General features: G+C 46.2%; 4 protein-coding genes across 4 annotated transcripts; 3 read left to right on the top strand and 1 right to left on the bottom strand.

Moving 5' to 3' along the window:
* Positions 1–938: 938 nt before the first annotated feature.
* RhiXN_01255 (uncharacterized protein) lies at positions 939–3,202 on the top strand (the record flags this gene model as incomplete). Its single annotated transcript, XM_043321074.1, has 8 exons — positions 939–1,002; positions 1,065–1,094; positions 1,147–1,526; positions 1,588–1,680; positions 1,745–2,066; positions 2,126–3,007; positions 3,066–3,101; positions 3,156–3,202. 8 exons carry the CDS (start codon positions 939–941, stop codon positions 3,200–3,202), a joined length of 1,854 nt encoding a protein of 617 aa, XP_043186897.1.
* A 793-nt stretch (positions 3,203–3,995) lies between these two features.
* Positions 3,996–4,820, bottom strand: RhiXN_01254 (E3 ubiquitin-protein ligase SNT2; the record flags this gene model as incomplete). Its single annotated transcript, XM_043321073.1, has 1 exon — positions 3,996–4,820. One exon carries the CDS (start codon positions 4,818–4,820, stop codon positions 3,996–3,998), a length of 825 nt encoding a protein of 274 aa, XP_043186896.1.
* Positions 4,821–7,348: 2,528 nt separating this feature from the next.
* Positions 7,349–11,170, top strand: RhiXN_01253 (Pol polyprotein/retrotransposon; the record flags this gene model as incomplete). Its single annotated transcript, XM_043321072.1, has 7 exons — positions 7,349–8,374; positions 8,446–8,538; positions 8,579–8,813; positions 8,874–10,063; positions 10,147–10,259; positions 10,315–10,761; positions 10,870–11,170. 7 exons carry the CDS (start codon positions 7,349–7,351, stop codon positions 11,168–11,170), a joined length of 3,405 nt encoding a protein of 1,134 aa, XP_043186895.1.
* Positions 11,171–15,602: 4,432 nt separating this feature from the next.
* Positions 15,603–17,394, top strand: RhiXN_01252 (uncharacterized protein; the record flags this gene model as incomplete). Its single annotated transcript, XM_043321071.1, has 4 exons — positions 15,603–15,689; positions 16,397–16,686; positions 16,731–16,905; positions 16,933–17,394. 4 exons carry the CDS (start codon positions 15,603–15,605, stop codon positions 17,392–17,394), a joined length of 1,014 nt encoding a protein of 337 aa, XP_043186894.1.
* Between the last annotated feature and the right edge of the window lie 2,169 nt (positions 17,395–19,563).

Here is a 19,563-nt window from a genome sequence, read left to right as displayed (position 1 = left end):
GTTCACATCCCAAACACCACTATTGCTCCTAATCGCAGCTCTTGGACCCAGCAACGAGTGTGCACACAAGGGCTTAAAAGTACGTATTATCAGCACGCTTTATGCTGTCAGCTAACTACACTCATCATTGATCCAGAACTCTTTGGGGCACGAGGAGCACAGCACCTACACGCTTTCTCCACCCTTGCACAGTACCATATGAGTGCACCATCAGCTACGGCCTTAGATCTATTAGTGCGTCACCACACATCCATCCCTTGACCATAACCAGCCTTGCTCTCTATACTACACTAGCTGTTACAGTAATGCCAGCGCCAGTCCTGAAGACCACCTTACCAATAAAGAGCTCCTGGGGAAAATTGGTTCGTATATGTCCGCTAGTCCCGATACCACTCGTCTAGCTATTACTTGGGCAATCTATGAGCTAACCACACTTATTTGAAGGGATCCTGTCTTGTTGCCAGGAGGTAAACTAGACGGAGGGTGCCTTAGACATCCAAGCACCTGGGCCCCAACTCATCTTGCTTTTTGCCCCCCCTTCCATACCCGTATATGCGCAGCTTTCTTGTTTCTACCAATTATTCCATTTCTTATATATGTACCACTTGTTATAATCTAACTATCCTTGTTAATAATACTTGCCATTGCTACAAGGAAAACACGCGTGTACAACTTAAGTGTGGGACTAGTAGGCTGGTCATAATTTTGACGATTGTTTAAGTGGACTGATCAAATCAAAAGAATTTTACCCTTTCAGTACTCAAGGAAAGTGTCAGTTAGGGAATCACCGTTGACACTTCTTTCGAGTACTAACGGTGGCATCCCTTTCCCTTTAACTAGCACTGTTTCACAGCTCCGCAGCTCTGTTTTCCTACACTTGACCTTCACCATTCTCAAGTCCCCCAAGATCCCCCCTCTGATACTTTGCATTGTGCAAAATGTCTAGAGAAGATCTCAGCCCAACTGAGCTTGCAAAGATTCAGGTATATCTTGCTGCCCAAGGTAAGTATCAATGACGTTCTTGATCGGTGCTGACTTGGTGATTTTTTGACTACTATCCTTAGGCTACGAGATACAACCTATTGCGCCGCCAGGTATATGGATTGGATTATTATCAACTATGCATGTTACTAACTGGGACTGTAGCCCCGAGCAAGATAACTCTGGCAAACCAAACAACAGCAAAACCAGCGACTATGGCAAAACCTGTGGCTGCGGCCAAACCAACGGCTACAACAAGATTGACTGTGAGGCCTGGGACTGCCCACTCATCAGTACCCTACTCTCCCTACCGGTCCCCTCGTTCTCCCTACCGGCCCTCTCGGTCTCCTTTCCGGTCTACTCGTTCTCCCCTCATTGCCGTACCTTCTCCGCGTCACAAGTCTTCAAAGCTTATCCGTCCACCAATACAGATGAGGTACATGAAGAAGCCTAAGGGAACAGTCGGGAGGAAGGGGAAGTACGGGTGGCCAGCGGCTCTGAAGGATATTTTTGGCGTAACTCCAGCCGAGTACCAATTTATCTTTGTAAGTCCACTAAAAGAGTCCCATTAATATTACGAACTCATGGGCTGGTGCTTAATTAAAGAGTATCATAAAGCGCCTGGTTTTCAAGAAACTCAATACAACAATATGTTTCCAAGACCAAGAAGGAGATAATATTACATGGGTTATTCAGAAGGTAAATGCAGCCATAATTTCACCGTCATGATATTTGCTCAACGTCCCCAACTTTCCTTAATTAGACCTACAAGTTTATTCCCAAATTTAGGATCTACAAAGGCAATTGGCCGATCCAGGGCTTCATGCAATCGATTCTCAAGAATGCCAACTATAAGCATCGAAAGTTGGTTAAAGGGTTAGCGGCAAACCCGGACGATCTCAATCAAGTTGCCACTGGCGATCACGAAATGACGGAGGCAACCAATGCGGCCAACCGTGTCGTGGATGCGGACTCTAGCAATGATGAAGATGCAACCAAGGAAGCGGACTACAATACCAGTATGGTATCTGCCGCAAATGTGACATTCAAAATGGGTGACACGGCTATGGCAATTGCGTCTCCTGGTAAGTACTATTTTCTGTACACCCTCTACCGATTACTAAGTTTCTTTTTGTATTTCTAGAGCCAAAAATTGCCGGTAGCACCTCGGATTCCGATGAAGATACAAGCAAATTCTTCAGGAAGATACTTCCCCCGCGGCCGGCGCTTTCAACCTCGTCCTCAGTTCGGCCTCCCGACTCTACTACCTCCGGCGAGCCCAACCAAGCTCCAGTGCAGCGGCCCCGGCCTCGCATGAGGCCGCCACCACAAGATCGTGCCTTGGAAGCGCCACCAACGGAACAAGAGTCCGGGCCGTTGCCCGGTCCTGTGCCAGCATCCACTCCTGCACCCACTCCTGCGCCGTCTCCGTCTCCCTCGCCTGAGCCACAGCCCAAGCCATCCAAAAAGCACACGAAGAGGGTGCCTGCGGTATCAAAGACTCATGCGACAAGGGCTAAGGCTCCAAGCCAGCCAGAGCCAGAGCCCGAGTCTGAGCTCGAGTCCGTGACCGCAACCAAGCCGAAGACAACGTCCAAGCCAGTCAAGCGGGTGGCAGGAAAGAGCAGGGGCAGGGAGATCCAGCAACCAGAGCTAGATCCCGTATCCAAACCCGAACCCAAACCCGAACCCGAACTGGTACTCAAACCGTCCAAGAGATCCAAGTCCGGAAAGCCGGCCGACGCCGCTGCACCTGCACCTAAACCAAAGGCAGCGCCCAAGCCAAAAGTGGTGCCCAACCCACAGCAAGTGCGCCAGCCAAAGGCAACGAGCTCTCGGCCAAACCGTGGCCAAGTAGGGGTGGCTGAAACCACGCTTGAGTCGGATTCAGAGCTCAGCGACGTATCGGCATCCCGGTCTAACCCCCCGCAGGCATCATCCGATGCAGGGGAAGAACTGGAGTATGAGGAGGAGGAGGAGAGCCACCCAGTTGCAACGGTTACAAAGAGCAAGGGCAAAAAGGTGAGTAAATGCGCATCTGCCTATTGATTGGACAGACTAATTAACACATGCATTCACCATAGACAAAGACGCAACCTTTGATTCTGACGAAGACTCTCGTAAGTTCAATGGAATCCATGATATTCTTATATTAACTATTGTATTTCCCACAGTGACCAAACGGCGTGCCTCGCAGATGGAACATCGAAGAGAAGTATAACGCTTATTATCCAATATAATTCCCATCGTAATTTCTTCTCTATTCTTCTCTATCTACCAAACAACGCATCCCACCTCCCCACTACCCCCTACTCCATCCTAACCACCTCTATAATGTACCTTTCCATTGTCCATCGTCGCAACCCGAGCCACACCTGGATGTGTTTAGTGATATACGTCAAATACACGATTATATATATTCATTCAGAGCGTGGTAAAAACATGGATAGAGCACTGGGAACCCTAGAGAAAATCGACACTTCATAAAGCACGACTGGGACTCACGCGAAGTACTACGTTGACAATTTTGGAGTGCCAAAATTACGGCACTGAAATGCAAATTGCACTGCTACGAAGCGCAATACTTGTACTATCAAAGTGTAAACGATTGGTACTTTACACTTAGGCGGAGCCAAATTAGTACTTGGGAGGCGCGTAAATAGCGCGTATTCCAACATTTGGCACTTCATGGCCCATAAGTGGCTAATAGGGTGGAATTTTGGGCCCCCACAGTTTAGCACTTCAGCGAAGCAACATCAGCGCTTCTCAGAAGTGGGTTTTAAGCTGAAACGCAGCGTCACCCTGACACTTTGATGAAGTACCGTGACTTCCCACAGTGGACTAGCCGATACGGCTCTTTGCTTCTCCTCTCTTCCCTTCTCTACCTAGCAAAGCGGAGGTGTATGCTCCTTTCTCATCAATAAATTAATCTCCAAGCGTTGTTTGAAGTAGTTTGTAGTTGTTATTGACTCGATATAATAGAAAAAGGAGATTCAAAAGATATACAATGTCTACTATCTACGCGAGGCCTTCCGGAACTTAGGATTGAATACGATCCACGGGCCTCCCTCCTGATCACCCTTGAGCTTTTTTGCGCCTACCAGCCCGCTTTTCCAAAGCTTGTTCGAGCTGAACCAAGGGGCCCATCTCCATTTGAGATGAATCCAATTTCTAGCCTGCTTGATGATCTCTGCTCTGGCCTTGGCGTTGAACTCGTTCAGTAGCGTGGGCCACTCGTCCCTCCAAACCTCCAAGCAGTGCAGTCCTTGAAGGCTGTTGGACCTCTTCCCAATAAGCGAGTCGTGCTCCTTCAAAGTGGGCAGATAGGCGTTGATTGTTGTCCGCCATTGGTCTTTGTTATACCCGCAATCGACCCAAGAAGAGAAAATCGTGTCCAGCATGGAAGCATTGCGGAAGGTCTCAAAGCTGGCGTCATAAGGTGAGAGAGAGCACCAGGAACAATCTCTCCCCTTCATATTTGGTGCTTTCGCAATGATTTGGGGGGGAAATTGGTGGAGCAGGGTCGAGAGTCGCTGTTCGAGTGTAGGGCCGGTTTTGCGTTGTTCGGGATCGTATTCTTTGGATGCATATCGTACCCAAGCTTCCTGCACGGGTAACTTGACGCCCTCGAATAGGTTTGGCGCCTCATCTGGCTCGGGGTAGGAGACGGTCTGCTGCCGGTTGCCGCGGCAAGGAGCTGGGACGACTTGTACGGCTACTGAGAGTACGTCCTCCTCGTCTTCAAGGCCCCAAACGTCCTCGGTGATTCGCTTTGATTCGTTGGCCTTGTTGCCGTCAGTAGACTTTGAGTCTCTGCCTTGAAGCTTTGAGACCAGCATGGTCAAGCTAAGGCGCCTATCCGCCGAAAAAAGGTATAATATCGTCTCCAAGGAGATCGTCCGCTGGCTTGACATACGTGGAAGATCCGAATCAAAATGCATGCAGCTCAGGTTAATAACAGCAAGCAGGTCTGCCCAGGTCCAGTTCAACTTGCAAAAAAAATACTGTCTTAAACTGTTGTATATATACCAAGTATGCATACAGCACAAGCACAGTTATTCTTTGATATAACAGCATGCAGAGGGCAATGCATACCCAGTACACACACAAATTCAGCTGCATTAACAATATATGACTAATTTACAGAGCCAGTTAAGTTTGTAAGATACTACAGCCATAGCAATCACTGTGCATACCATGTATGCACAAGAAACCAACTGTATCAAGGTCATGTGACCAGGGTACTCATGCAGTCCACTATGGGTATGCAGTATGCACAGAGGATAAGACATATACAGGTCACATGACTAGGTTACCAGTAACATTTAAGCTCCAATTTTACCAAACAGCCACAGTGCATACGCAGTACGCACACAAAACATACTGCATTAAGATCACATGACTAGTTCACACAGTTGAGCAAGCTCTACCATACAATGGTTACAGTGATCACTATGCGTACTTGGTACGCACACAAAATCAGCTATATCAAGGTCATGTGACCAGTTTGTGCATGCGGTCACCTACCTGCTGCTATGCGTACGCAGTACGCATGGAAGACCAGACACATACAGGCCACAGACTAATCCGCGGCGGATCATCCGCCTTTATGCATGGGCTTTGATTGTCATTAAACAGTCGCAGTGCATACACGGTATGCACACAAAACAAGCTGCGTGAGAATCACACGACTAGTTCACACGGTTGAGTAAGCTCTACCTCACGGCAATTAAAGTCATCACCATGCGTACTTGGTACGCACACAAAATCAGCCATATCAAGGTCATGTGACCAGTTTGTGCATGCAGTCACCTACCTGCTGCTATGCGTATGCAGTACGCACAGAAGATAAGACTCACACAGGTCACATGACTGGATTAACACCATCATATTAGTTTTCATTTTATCAAACAGCCGGAATGCGTACGCAGTACGCACACAAAACAAGCTGCGTGAGAATCACATGACTAGTTCACACGGTTGAGTAAGCTCTACCACACGGCAATTAAAGTCATCACCATGCGTACTTGGTACGCACACAAAATCAGCCGTATCAAGGTCATGTGACCAGTTTATGCATGCAATCACCTACCTGCTGCTATGCATACGCAGTACGCACAGAAGATAAGACTCACACAGGTCACATGACTGGATTAACACCATCATATTAGTTTTCATTTTATCAAACAGCCGGAATGCGTACGCAGTACGCACACAAAACAAGCTGCGTGAGAACCACATGACTAGTTCACACGGTTGAGTAAGCTCTACCTCACGGCAATTAAAGTCATCACCATGCGTACTTGGTACGCACACGAAATCAGCCGTATCAAGGTCATGTGATCAGTTTATGCATGCGGTCACCTACCTGCTGCTACTAGCGCTGTCCCCCCTTTGATTGTTTTTACGCAAAATGTCTCTTGACGTTTTGCAACTAAGCTTACAACTCTGAGAACCCGGTATGTGATAGCCAGGTGTCTCAAAAACCTTACATGTAGCTCTATAATTTTTTTTAATCACGACATTGCGTGTACCACCGTATACCCCCAAGGTACGGACTATCCAACCCCAACAATCCGACACCCGGGTCCAGATTACTGGCAAAATCCGACCCCTGTACTAATCCGAGCCCCCTTGTAACAAAATGGTATCACTCTTTACTCATTGTTCTCATTTAGTGTTACTGGATGTATCATTTCCCTTACTAAGTCCTGTATAGTACCGCGGCACCTTTTAAGGCCCGCATACCCAAAATTTTCATGTACTGTTTTTTCTCTTACATCAATCGAGTGTTTGTGATCTTGTCAACGAGTCTTGTCATTAAGATTGCGATAAGTTTATCTACATTTGATTTACGGAGTTTTACATTTTTTGACATACCTGAAAACACCGCTTGGTGAATTCTAAAATTTTTACCAGTCTACAAGTACCCGGGTTGGCCGCCGTTGTACTCACAACAGACTGAACAAAACAAAAACACTTTGCAAAAGGAAACCCTACAACAGTTAGCATGCTCAACCAAGTCATGAGGAGCCGACGCACGTACAACCCCGGACAAGCGCCGGCGGCTCTGAAGCGTTGAATCCAAAAGACAAAGGCTATTGAGGAGTCCAAGGTAGAAGCTGAAAAGGGTGAGCAAAATGTTAACAGGGAAAGAAGGCTGATCACCTTCAGGTTGGTCCCAGCAGACAACCTAAACAAAGAAGCTCTTGTATTACAAGGAGCTGGTAGGCGCAAGGGAGTAGCCTGGGTGAAAGCGGGCGGGGTGAAAGTATCCCCCGCGGTGTATCAAGCACTCACCAATTGGACACCACCTATCAAACCCAAAGCAAGTACAAATACCCGGGAAGCCAATACCCATCCAACAATGGAAGCCCGCAAAGGAGCGGATGCCTGCAAAGAAGCAGATGCCCCTGAAAGCGAAAGGGAAGACTCACCCAAGGACACTCAAGAAGCAACTCACACAGCGCTTGGAGGCTCAGCTTCTCCTGATGCAGCACAAAGTGAGCCGTGTGCCCTCAAATCTCCCAAAACGCCCACTGGAAGGGATACGGGCTTGGGTTTAGAGTTTGACCAAAGTGGGGCCACGATCTTTGTGACGGCTCGTACTAGTCGAGTACTAGAGGACAGGAGTGAGGACAAGGAATCGGCTGGGTTGGAACCCCAATATATAGTATTGAACAAATCACCTAGTAACAACAGGGCAATGGAACAGTCCCACGTAAGACAGGAAACCGGTGAAACTCAACGAGTAAGCTGGTTTGACAAAATGAGAAAGGCAGACGTTGCACTGGAAACGGGAAGGGACTTACCTGAGCTCAATATTGAGTGGTACCGGGACCACTGGTCAAGGTCAGACTACCTTTTGGTATCAGAGACAGAACAAACTAGCAAGTATAGAAACGCCTCCAAAGGGGAAAACGTAAGAGTCAGCGCAATAATCTGTGAGGTGAATGACGACTACGTACTGGACAATGAGGAATACAAAGCAACCGTACTCAAGCTACAAGCCCTGGAACGTGCACAAATGTTTGCGGAATCACAAGTCCCAAGCCAGACATCAGGAGCAGGACCGTCCGGATCCCAACAATCCCCGAGAGTGACCGTAGAGGAAATAGTTGACAAAGACGCACCTAGATATGTTGTAATATCGTCAGACAAGGAGGAAAGTGATGTACTAGATGTCTTGAGGAAGGGTAAGGGCAAAGAACCCACCAGAAAAACCCGCCCCAGATGCAGCTTGGGGGTAGCAATTGATGAAATTGAACCGGTTAAATCAGATATCAATGAGTCTGAACGCCGCCAGTCATCAAGAATTACAAGCGTTCACCAATCAGAGTACGTACCAGACGGGTTTAGGAGCGGCGGGTATATTGAATCCAGATATGGCAAGGTAACCTCTGGAAGGGGAGACCAAAGCAACACCAGAACAGCTAAGAACGAGTCCAAGATAGAATCACCCAGGATCTGGAGCCCCCAAGTGAACGAGACAAGAGCTTGCAGGACCAAGAGGAACCATTGAACAACGCCCCCAGACAACTCCGACGGGTCCAATGGGTCTGATAGTGAAGCTTCATCAAGTGATACTGAAACCAAGATTGCCAACGTGGACAACAACAAAATCAGAAAGCTGTTGAAAAGGTTAATCAATGAAAACAAAAAGTTGAAGAAGAAAACCAACAAGCAAGCTCAATTGGGCTACAAAGCCCAAGCTCCAAAGACTTACAAAGGTGAAGAACCAAATTTAGAAGAGTACAAACAGTTTGTGTTTGACTATGATAACGGGGTATACGAGACTGGAATCTCTAGGGAGACCGCCGTTCAAAACGTTAGTTGATTCCTATCCAGGAAGGCAGCCAGATGGTACATGGCCAAAATTGCACCTAACTTAGGGAGGGTACAATATGAAGTCAAGGATGTGTACAAGCTAATGTACAAGTACTGCTTCCCGCCTGATTTCAAAGAAACGCTACGGAAGAGGTATGAGTCCATTGGGCAAGGAGCAAGATGCGTACAAGATTTCTTTGCCAACCTTGAGCTATACAGGACCCAACTGAGTGATATCATGGGCCTACAACATGTCCAGAGGGCGTGGGACGGTGCGGCTAGACACATCCGGGCGGAATGGGCAATGAAGGGATATTGCGCCAACAATGCTACCTTTGATCAGCTCAAAGCAGCCGCGCTAGATATCAAAAGGCCCTATAACGTGAGTAGAAACCAAGTCAATGAACACGTAAAGCAAGACAGCCACAAAGGAGAACAATTGCGTAGCCTGGATTGCAAACAAAACCGCAAAGACAAACAATCACAACAAAACCCCCAATCAAACACCCACCACCAGAACAAAAGCTCACGGGAACGAGAACGCTCAAGCAACTGGAAGAAATCCAAGCTACCGATCAACAGCCAACAGACAGGAAACTCAAGAAGCAATCTCACCAACAAACAGAAGGAGAGGTATAGGGCTGAAGATCAGTGCTACCTCTGCCACAAAGTAGGACACATGGCCCGTAACTGTACCAAGGCAAACTCTGCCAAACCTACCAGACTAAGAGCAAATGCGGCCACCCTGGGAACGGATTCCAAAGTCAGAGCGTTGTCTGTGATAGTCAAGGAAATCAACCAACTCTATCAGACAAAGGATACGCTGGGAATATCATCAGTAAAGGTAGATGACAAACCAGTACAATTAAATGCTGCCAAAACAAAGTCTGAAACAGTTGGGTTTATTGAAAGAAACGCGGTTCAAGTAAAAGACAACACTCAACTGGTTCCCCAAACTATAGTAGTGCGTGCTAAGTTAAACGGCAAAACAATTCAAGCTCTCCTTGACTTGGGGAGTCAGGCAGATATACTATCAACAACAATAGTGGATCAGTTACATATTACCAGAGTGACACTGACCAAACCACTACAACTTCAGTTAGCTATTTTGGGCTTGAAGAGCACAGTGAATTACGGAGCTAGCGCTCGACTTCAATACCAGGGAATCAACAAAGAGAGAGATTTCAATGTTGGCAACCTGGATGGATATGACGCCATATTGGGCACACCTTGGCTATACCAACACTGCGTCAGCGTAAGTTTCAACCCCACGGGCGTGGTCATTGGATCAAACAAAAGCCTACCGCTGGAGGGTGCTGAAATATTACACATAAACAGCGTATCAACGGATGCAATAGAAGGAAGAATGGAAGAACTACAATCAGCGTTGAGAAACTAATGCTCAGACTTGTGCCCACCGTCTGTAGCAAGTACACCCTTACCACCGTTTTGTAAAATAAACCATTGCATACCGCTGATCAATGATACCCAAATCTACAAATTCAGACCATCAAAGTGTGCCAAGAAACTTAGACCCCTATTTGACAAAAAGGCTAGAGAATACTTACAAACGGGAAGGTGGGAACTCACCACAGGGAGCAATGCGGTCCCCATGCTCATATTAACAAAGAAGAGCAGTGACGGCTTGGTGGCCATACAAACTGTACTAGACAAACGTGAGCAAAACAACAATACGGTGAAGCTAGCGTTGCCCCTACCTCCACCCAAGGACGTATTACTGAATGTCAGCCAAAAGAAATTCCGTTCTGTGATTGACGGCAAAGACGCGTACAAACAAATTAGAGTAGTGCCGGAGGACGTACCAAAAACCTTGTTCCACACCCCACTGGGAACAATGGTCAGCATGGTCATGCAGCAAGGAGACTGTAATGTGGGCGCCACCTACCAAAGCCTAATGAACCACCTATTCCAATTGTATATTGGTGTGTTCATGTACGTATACCTAGATGACATTGTGATCTTCTCAGACACAATCAAAGAACACGTCAAACATATACGCACAGTAGCTGACATACTCTGACGCAAGAAATTTTATATAAGTCCAAAGAAGATGCAGTTCTTTGCGCAAGAACTCATACTACTTGGGTATGTGATAGACAAAAAGGGCATCAGGATGGACCCCCATAAAGTTGACAGCATTGAGAAATGGAAGACTCCTACCACAAAAGACCAAGTGGCCAGCTACATAGGTGCACTGGGCTATCTTGCGCCCAATTGCAAGGGCTTGAAACAACCAATGGCCATTCTATCCAAATGCTCTAGTGGTAAGGGACTGTTCAGGTGGGATGGGACGGAGGAGAGAGCCTTCCGCAAAACCCAACAAATTGTACGCAAACATTGAAACACCCACCAAGTGGCACTAGACTACCAAGACAATGCCGACCCCATATTCCTCATAACCAATGCAAGTCTAACAGGGGCAAGCGGGGTACTCAGTCAAGGAAAGAGGTGGAAAGAATCAAACATCATACAGTTCTGGTTGGGGAAATTTGACTTGGCCCAACAAAACTACCCGGTACATGACTGCAAGGCTCTTGCAATCATAATGTCCCTTAAAAAATTTGAGCATCTACTGCAAGGAGTAAGATTCAAGATACTGACCAATCATTGGGCTCTTGAGCACCTAGTCACTCAGAAGAAATTATTGGGAAGGCAAGTACGATGGCTAGACACACTCAGTAGATTTGACTACAAGATAAAATACATTGAGGGATCAGAAAATGTACTGGCAGACGCGCTATCACGCATGTATGGCAATGATAACAAGGGAGTAGAACAGGCAATTAGCAAGTACGTCAACAAGAGCAGCTTGGAAGGTGAAGACAAAGCACCAGCTGAACACAAGTATACAAGACCAGTACTAGTGGGTGTGGCAGCTCTAGTTGCCCAGGAAAGTGGGGTGAATTTGGACATGGTACAACAAAATCCAACAAGAACTAGAGTAACCCCAAAAAGATACAATCCAATCATACCGGGCCGGGAACCAAGCATGACCAAGAAGAAACAACCGCACAAAGAACCCATGCACATACAAGAAGTCACGCGGGGAGACAAGGGTCAAAGCAAGGGTCCAAGAGTCAGTTCACCCCAGGACAGAGGAACAACATGAAAAGGACCAACCGGGAACACAACTGTCAAAGAAGACTCACCGCCAGACGTTGAGCTGGAGGGCAAGGAGTACCCCAATGAAAATTTTGAGATCCTAATCCCACAAGTAACCAAGATAGTAACTGAATTAGATGTAATTGAATCAATCCAAGGAAATTATGCAAACAACAAGCAATTTGGACCCATAGTAAATAATCCAGAATCATTCCCAAACTACCAAATGAAAGACGGACTATTATACATGGATAACAATGACAAAACAGTACTATGCGTACTGGACTGTTCAAAGGGGGAGTACAAAGTCTGACAGCTGATAATAGCACATGCACACTCAGTACTGGCACACCAAGGAAATCAAAAAACATACCTCTACCTGCACAAAACTGTTTGGTGGAAGTCAATGTCAACCAAGGTCAGTAAATTCTGCCAATTGTGCACTTTGTGCGCCGCATCCAAACCATCCACCCAACACCCCTACGGGTTACTCAAACCATTACCGGTACCAGAGTTCCCATGGTCACAGGTAGGAATGGACTTCATGGGACCTCTCCCAGTGTTGCAAACAATCTACAGCAAATTTGATACCATGTGTAGTACTTGATCACCTAACACTCATGACTCATCTGATACCCACGCAACAAGATTATACAGCCAAGGACATGGCTCAAGTATATTACACAGTGTCCTAGACGTCTGTAAGGGGCATTGAGGTAGCGGGCACTTGTGGCTGTATGGAGCTAAGTAAAAACCGTGTAAGGCAGAGAGGAGGTACCTACAACAACTAACTACCTAAGTACAGCAACCAAGGCCTTAAGGGCGTTGACAAACTATGTATCTACAGTGGGAGAGTTGCTTAAGGCAATGAGTACAGGAGAGAGGGGGCTTAGTAGTTACTGGCCTAAAGCCTTGTACAGTATGGGGGATGCAACAAGAGGTAATCAACCTGGGTGTTACCATGGTTGGTTGTCCTCCTTATATATTCTACAGGTGAGCTAATTACAAATACACTATATGCAATATCTAATCCAATAAGAACCCTGCTCTGCAGTTGGCCTTACTCATGCATACATGTCACTGATGTGTCATAATGATGTCATCAAGTGGAGGTGGTTACGTGTGCTGAGTTAAGCGCGGATGGGGACGTGGCTTGGCGCTTAGCATATGATATAAGCGCCGAAGTCACGTGATTGAAAATGTTGTCCGTTTAGCTTTGTTTAAATTTGAGAAAATTGGAATAAATTCCGTGGTATTGATTGTGTCTACAACACACAGACGTAGCAAAAATACATGGGTACCCAGACATAATAGTGAGTGATAGGGATAAGCTATTCACACTGGACTTTCACAAAGAATTGAACGCACTAGTGGGAACAGAGCTAGTGTTTTTGTTGACTTACCACCCAGAAACCAATGGATTGGTTGAACAAAAGAACCACTCAGTTGGAAGCATGCTCTGCACGTTTGTAAACAGAGCCCAGAGAGACTGGGCACCATGGTTACCTGGAGTAGAATTTGCAATCAACTCTGCCCAATCAGAGACAACCAGCTACAGCCCATTTAAGCTGAATTATGGACGGTTGCCCCAACCAATGCTCATCCAAATGGAAACTGACCTGGAGGGCATGAAACAACAAGCATGCACCATACGTTCCACACAAATGATGGCTCATGATGCAATACTAGCACAAAGACCAGCTCAGACCCTACAAGCCAACAAAGGGCGCAGACCAGTGCCATTTGTTAAGGAAAGTCTAGTATTTGTATCTACAAAAAATATGGCAATCCCAGAAGGAAAATCCCAAACGTTAGTGAACAAATACATTGGACCACTAGTAGTCAAAGAAGTGATTGTAGAGGGAACAACTTACAAGGTGAAACTACCCAACAAATTGAAGCATAGAGGTATTAAACCAACGTTTCACGCATCACTATTGAAACTACACATACCTGGAGAGGACAACAGATTCCTGCAACATGACTACCAGCAATTTGTGGGACTTGAGGGAGACAAAGATCAATGGAGCATAGAAAGAATCACTAGCCACCAGGGAAGAGGCAACTGTGCACTGTTCCAAGTGTTATGGCATGGCGGAGAAATCACCTAGGAGCCTGTTGTATGCCACTGTAAGGTGGGTACATGCTGGTGGAGGCAGGCGCTTGTGGCTGTACTACTACACTAGCTTATGTAATCTACTATCTAAGGCTAACTACTAACTAATTAAGTCACTTATGGCAACGACTAACTATCTACTGCCAATGCAAAGGGGCCTTAGGCCTGGAGGTGTGGTAGGTGAGATAAAGGGGCAATGCGTCAGCAGAACTTCTGGGGGCTGGCTACTTAGCTGGCTGGATCCTCCTCAATGGGTATGAGACAAGGTAAAATCAACTTGGGGTCTCCAAGTGATTTTCCTGCTGTTTATATAGACAACTGAGAAGTATATACATGGTCAATGCTTGTGAGAAAGGAAGAGTTCATATGAAAAGAGAAGCGTGCTGCGGGTTGTGCAGAAGCATGGATTTCTCCTAAGCGCCCTTGGCACGGCATCTTGGCGCGGCATCTTGGCATAATAAGCGCCAAGGTCACGTGATTGAAAAACATAAGATAACTAGTTTGGAAACAATACTAAAAATATGAGAAAAATTGTGCAATCCTGATGGTATATGTTAGGGGGTTGTAACAGAGCCATACAAGGCAATCAAACACCTACTAGCACTTTTCCAATACTTTGAAGTGCAAGGGGTCACGCAAGCAAGTCAATTACCCCTGAAAGATGAATTCCTAATTAGCAACTCCAAAAGAAGTGAAAGTGATGACCACAAGATTGAGTATACAGGTAATAAAAATTTGGGCAAAATTTTACAAGTACACTCAACCAGGATACTTAAGAACAAACAAGGAGTTGGACCAACCAACCCACTCCCGCTTCCCTATCCATTCACATACGCATCTACAGAGCTAGTCTACACATGCCTCATAGCGGCCCACTGTTGTAGACACAATTGATACCAGGGAATTTATTCCCATTTTCTTGGATTTAAACAAAGGCAATCAGAGGACATTTTCAATCATGTGACTTCGGCGCTTATATCATACAATAAGCGCCAAGCCACGTCCCCACCTGCGCTTATTCATCACACGTAGCCACCTCCACCTATGGTGTCATCATGACACGTCAGTGACACGTATGCATGAGTAAGGCCAACTGCAGAGTGGGGTTCTTATTGGATTAGGTATTGGATATAATGTATTTGTAATTAGTCACTCTGTAGAATATATAAGGAGGCCAACTGACCATGGTAACACCCAGGTTGATTACCTCTTGTTGCACTCCCACTTGTACAAGGCCTTACAGCCAGATCACTTAGTAGTTCCATACACGCCTTAAGCGTTGACTCCACTGTACGTACATAGCTAGCCATTGCCCTTACGGCCTTGGCCATTGTAGTTTAGTTGTTAGATGTTGTAGGGTATACCTTGCTGCCTTAAGCGGTACTATTTGTACTTCCACACAGCCATAAGCGCCTGCACCCTTGACGTCCTTACAGATGTCTAGGACACCCACCACCAAACCGCCCAAGGTTCAGACCGCACAACAATCAACGTGGCAGCACCTTTCAGGCTCTACTTCAATCCCATTTATACAACACACAAGCCCAATCATACAATGCTCAAGCTGCCCTTCACAATGCTCAAGCTCCAACGTACCCTTGATTCCAAAGGGGACAAGGGCACAGGCGCAGGAACCCTTGAGGTAGGGGAAGGGGGTATGCACCACCTGCTTATAGAGACAACCTCCCAGTCAGTAAGCAATCAATACCCAGAAGGGAAACTTGTACCAGTGTTAACCCTGTGGACCATAGCCACTGATCCCAACAATCAAGCAGGTGTCCTAGATGTCCTTAAGGGGTGTCAAGGCAGCGGGCGCTTGTGGCTGTATGTACCAAGTGAGAAACCGCGTAAGGCGGTGGGAGTGCTACCTATGACAACAAGCTACCTATCTACAATGACCACACACTGTAAGGCGGTGGCAAGCTATGCATGTACAGTGAGTCCAACGCTTAAGGCGTGTATCTAAGTGCTTTCTGGACTGTAAGGTCCTTGTACAGTTGGGGGATGCAACAAGAGGTAATCAACCTGGGTGTTACCATGGTCAACTGGCCTCTTTATATATTACAGAGCTACCTAATTACAAATACAACTATATGCAATACCATATCAAATAAGAACCCCAATCTGCAGTTGGCCTTACTCATGCATACATGTCACTGACATGTCATAGTGATGTCATCAGGTGGAGGTGGCTACGTGTGATGAGTAAGCGCAGATGGGGACATGGCTTGGCGCTTAGCGTATGATATAAGCGCCAAAGTCACGTGATTGAAAATATTGTCCGTTTTCCTTTGTTTAAATCCGAGAAAATGGGAATAAATTCCCTGGTATTGATTGTGTCTACAACAGCAGGAAGAAATCATCAGGTTCCTGGGAAGACTCCTGAACAAATGGGCCGCACCCAAAGGCAAAGCAAATTGCCCAAGCTGGGATGCAAACAAGCCAGAATCCATTCCCCCAATAGCTTGCAGCCCTACACCAATGATACCAACCAATCTACCTCCCCCAGCGCCAGAGCCGCCAATTGATTACCAACTACTGAGGGACCTAGAATACCATGCAGACCAACTAGTGGAACAAATGGGGGAGACTATGCAGGCCGTGGACAATATCCTAAGGGCAACAAGGGACCTAGAGATGTTATTGGGTTGAACTCACACTCAGGTCAACCAACTGGAGTCAGTGCTGAACTCACTATCCCTCAAAACAACAAAATCCTTGCCTTTGCTGCATCCTACCCACCACATGTCATCCAGGCTTACCAAGAAGCATGGCAACTCACACAAGAATACAACAGCAGCTTTGGATTTGGACTCAGTACAGGACTTGGAGCTACAACCCTTGGACCTTCAGACGGGGTTGGCAACTTCAAGGTTCATTAACAGTCTATGGAGGATCATCAGTTACAAGTGTTCAACAACTCAAGCAAACAAGCATCCATTACAGCTCCCAATACCCCATCAACCATCCAAGGAGACTTACTGCAAGGTAGCCACCATTGCCTGCATAGTGGACTCTCTATTCCCATCCCCATTGAGCAGCTTGCCATTGGAGACTCCAAGATGCTTGACGCCAAGCCTATTGGTACCCAAATGCCTACCAACCCTGGACTTCAACCCACACCCAAGCTTGTCCCTAACCAATCTGGATCAGTTGAAACAACCTCCAAGGAAAAACAGTTGGGAGGAACTGAAACACAAGACCCAGGAGCTTGTAGGGAAGGGGAAGGAGAAGCTTTCAGGAAGGATAAGGAAGGAACCAGGCACAGAGGAGAAGGAGTCAAGCAAGGACCACAAGTAATGGAAGTTACTGACAAATTTACTACTCAGGTCAATAAGGAGACATAGACCATCACATCTCCTGGAGGGCAAATTGTCATAAACAGAGGAAAATAGAACTAGCCGGAATTGAACCAGCTTGACCACTAAGCCATAGAGCCCTATTATTCCTCTGCTGACAACCCATGATTACACCTGCTACCCCCCAAATTTGGGCTTGGGCCAGCATGCAACCACTTGTACTGGTCATGTGACCGTGTCCAGGACACTGCCCCCCTTTTTTGGGTGGGCAGCACCCCTGTGAAAAGTTTTTCCCATGGTGGGAATAGAACTGGTGTCCTTCCAAGTTCTACCAAGTGTCATAAACAGAGGAAAATAGAACTAGCCGGAATTGAACCAGCTTGACCACTAAGCCATAGAGCCCTATTATTCCTCTGCTGACAACCCATGATTACACCTGCTACCCCCCAAATTTGGGCTTGGGCCAGCATGCAACCACTTGTACTGGTCATGTGACCGTGTCCAGGACACAAATGTAACAAAACAGTATCACTCTTTACTCATTGGTCTCATTTAGTGTTACTGGATGTATCATTTCCCTTATTAAGTCCTGTATAGTACTGCGGCACCTTTTAAGGCCCGCATACCCAAAATTTTCATGTACTGTTTTTTCTCTTACATCAATCAAGTGTTTGTGATCTTGTCAACTAGTCTTGTCATTAAGATTGCAATAAATTTATCTACATTCAATTTACAGAGTTTTACACCCCTTTGTGTTTTTGTAGGTGCACAATCCAACCCCCCTCAATCTGACCCTTGCAGAATCCAACACCTGGGTGTGGGACACTTGCACCAAGGTGCAGTTTCTTGTATAATAATAATAATAACGTAATTGAGTTATATTCCTAAATACTAATTACATTGATATCTAAATCCAATCCCTTGGTGCAGAAAAATTGATATCAGAGCTGACCTGGTGTGCAACTTGTCTGGTTCAAGGGTGCTGAGGCGGATAACACTAGAAGAAAACAGTAAAAATACAGCAAGCCACGTCAATGAAGACATAGGGATAGTACTAAGGGCAATGTTTGCATGGACACAGTCAACTGGATGATACAGGTAAAAATAAACTTACAGCAAAAGTGGAGCAAAGAGTGAAAACCAAACAAATCAAAAAGGGGAAACAGATATTGACAATGTTGCGGCTGAGCTCTTGAGGTTATCTTTGGGTCCTGCTTTGGGTGTTCCTGAAAAAACATTGTATCAATGTATGAGCACTTGCTATCCCACTTCCATATGTGTACCATTGATTATTGTTAGTCTGGCTCATGTTGAAAATGTAGACCATTTGTGGCTTAGCAGCAAATGAAGCTGCGGCTCCTGAAGGAAGAAAGGATAGGTTGGAGGAGGAAGAGACGGCGGCGGCAACAACAACAGCAGCTTGAAGTTTTTGGAGCTCCTTGTTGAGCCAATTGGCCCATGCATTGGCTGAGTGGCAGGTTATTTTGGTTAATTATCTACTTACTTTAGCAAAGCAAATGTATGCTATTTTTTGAGATGAGATGTAATATACCTGTAGGGAATAATCAGTGTGTTGTGAAGCCATTGAAATGATTGTAGCATACAATTGATCAGCTCAATGCTGGGTTTTATAGCATTGGAATTACTTACTGAATTTTAGCTAATTTTTTGGCAGGTGTACAGCAGCTAAGCAGGAAGGGTCAGAGGCAGGGGGGGGATGAATTAGAGGGAACTCACACTCATCTGAGGGTGGGGGTTTATATACCTTGGTGGGGTGGGAGCAGGAGCGGCAATGGTTGTGCAGATGGTTGCGTGGATGGTTGCGCAGCTGGTTGCATGAATGTGCAGATAGGCAGATGGATCTCACAAAAATGCACTGGGTGCAAAAAAGCGCAACCAGAGTGGCCAGGTTGGTGGCTATGATAGAGCATTCAAGAGACAAGTGATGTATGTGGACTGAGTATTTCCTAATATATAGAAATCAATATAAAAGTGATTTTCAGTCACATGACTTGTTCATCTAACTAATGTGTAGCAATTAATCAAGGAATTTATTAGGAACCCAACCCCCAGCAAGAGTCCAACCCCAGGAGACAACAAGGATCTGGACCCCACCAGGGGTTGGAATTTCACATCTACACCCAAACCAAGCATATCTACCTCCAACAAGGTATGGATTCCTGGGCATCCAACGCCCAGGGTTGGACTATCTGTAAC

Source organism: Rhizoctonia solani, chromosome 16 (genome assembly GCF_016906535.1).
Source record: "Rhizoctonia solani chromosome 16, complete sequence".
NCBI classification, from domain to species: Eukaryota; Fungi; Basidiomycota; class Agaricomycetes; order Cantharellales; family Ceratobasidiaceae; genus Rhizoctonia; species Rhizoctonia solani.
Note: the sequence above shows the minus strand (reverse complement) of the source record. Positions and strands in the feature narration are given on the sequence as shown.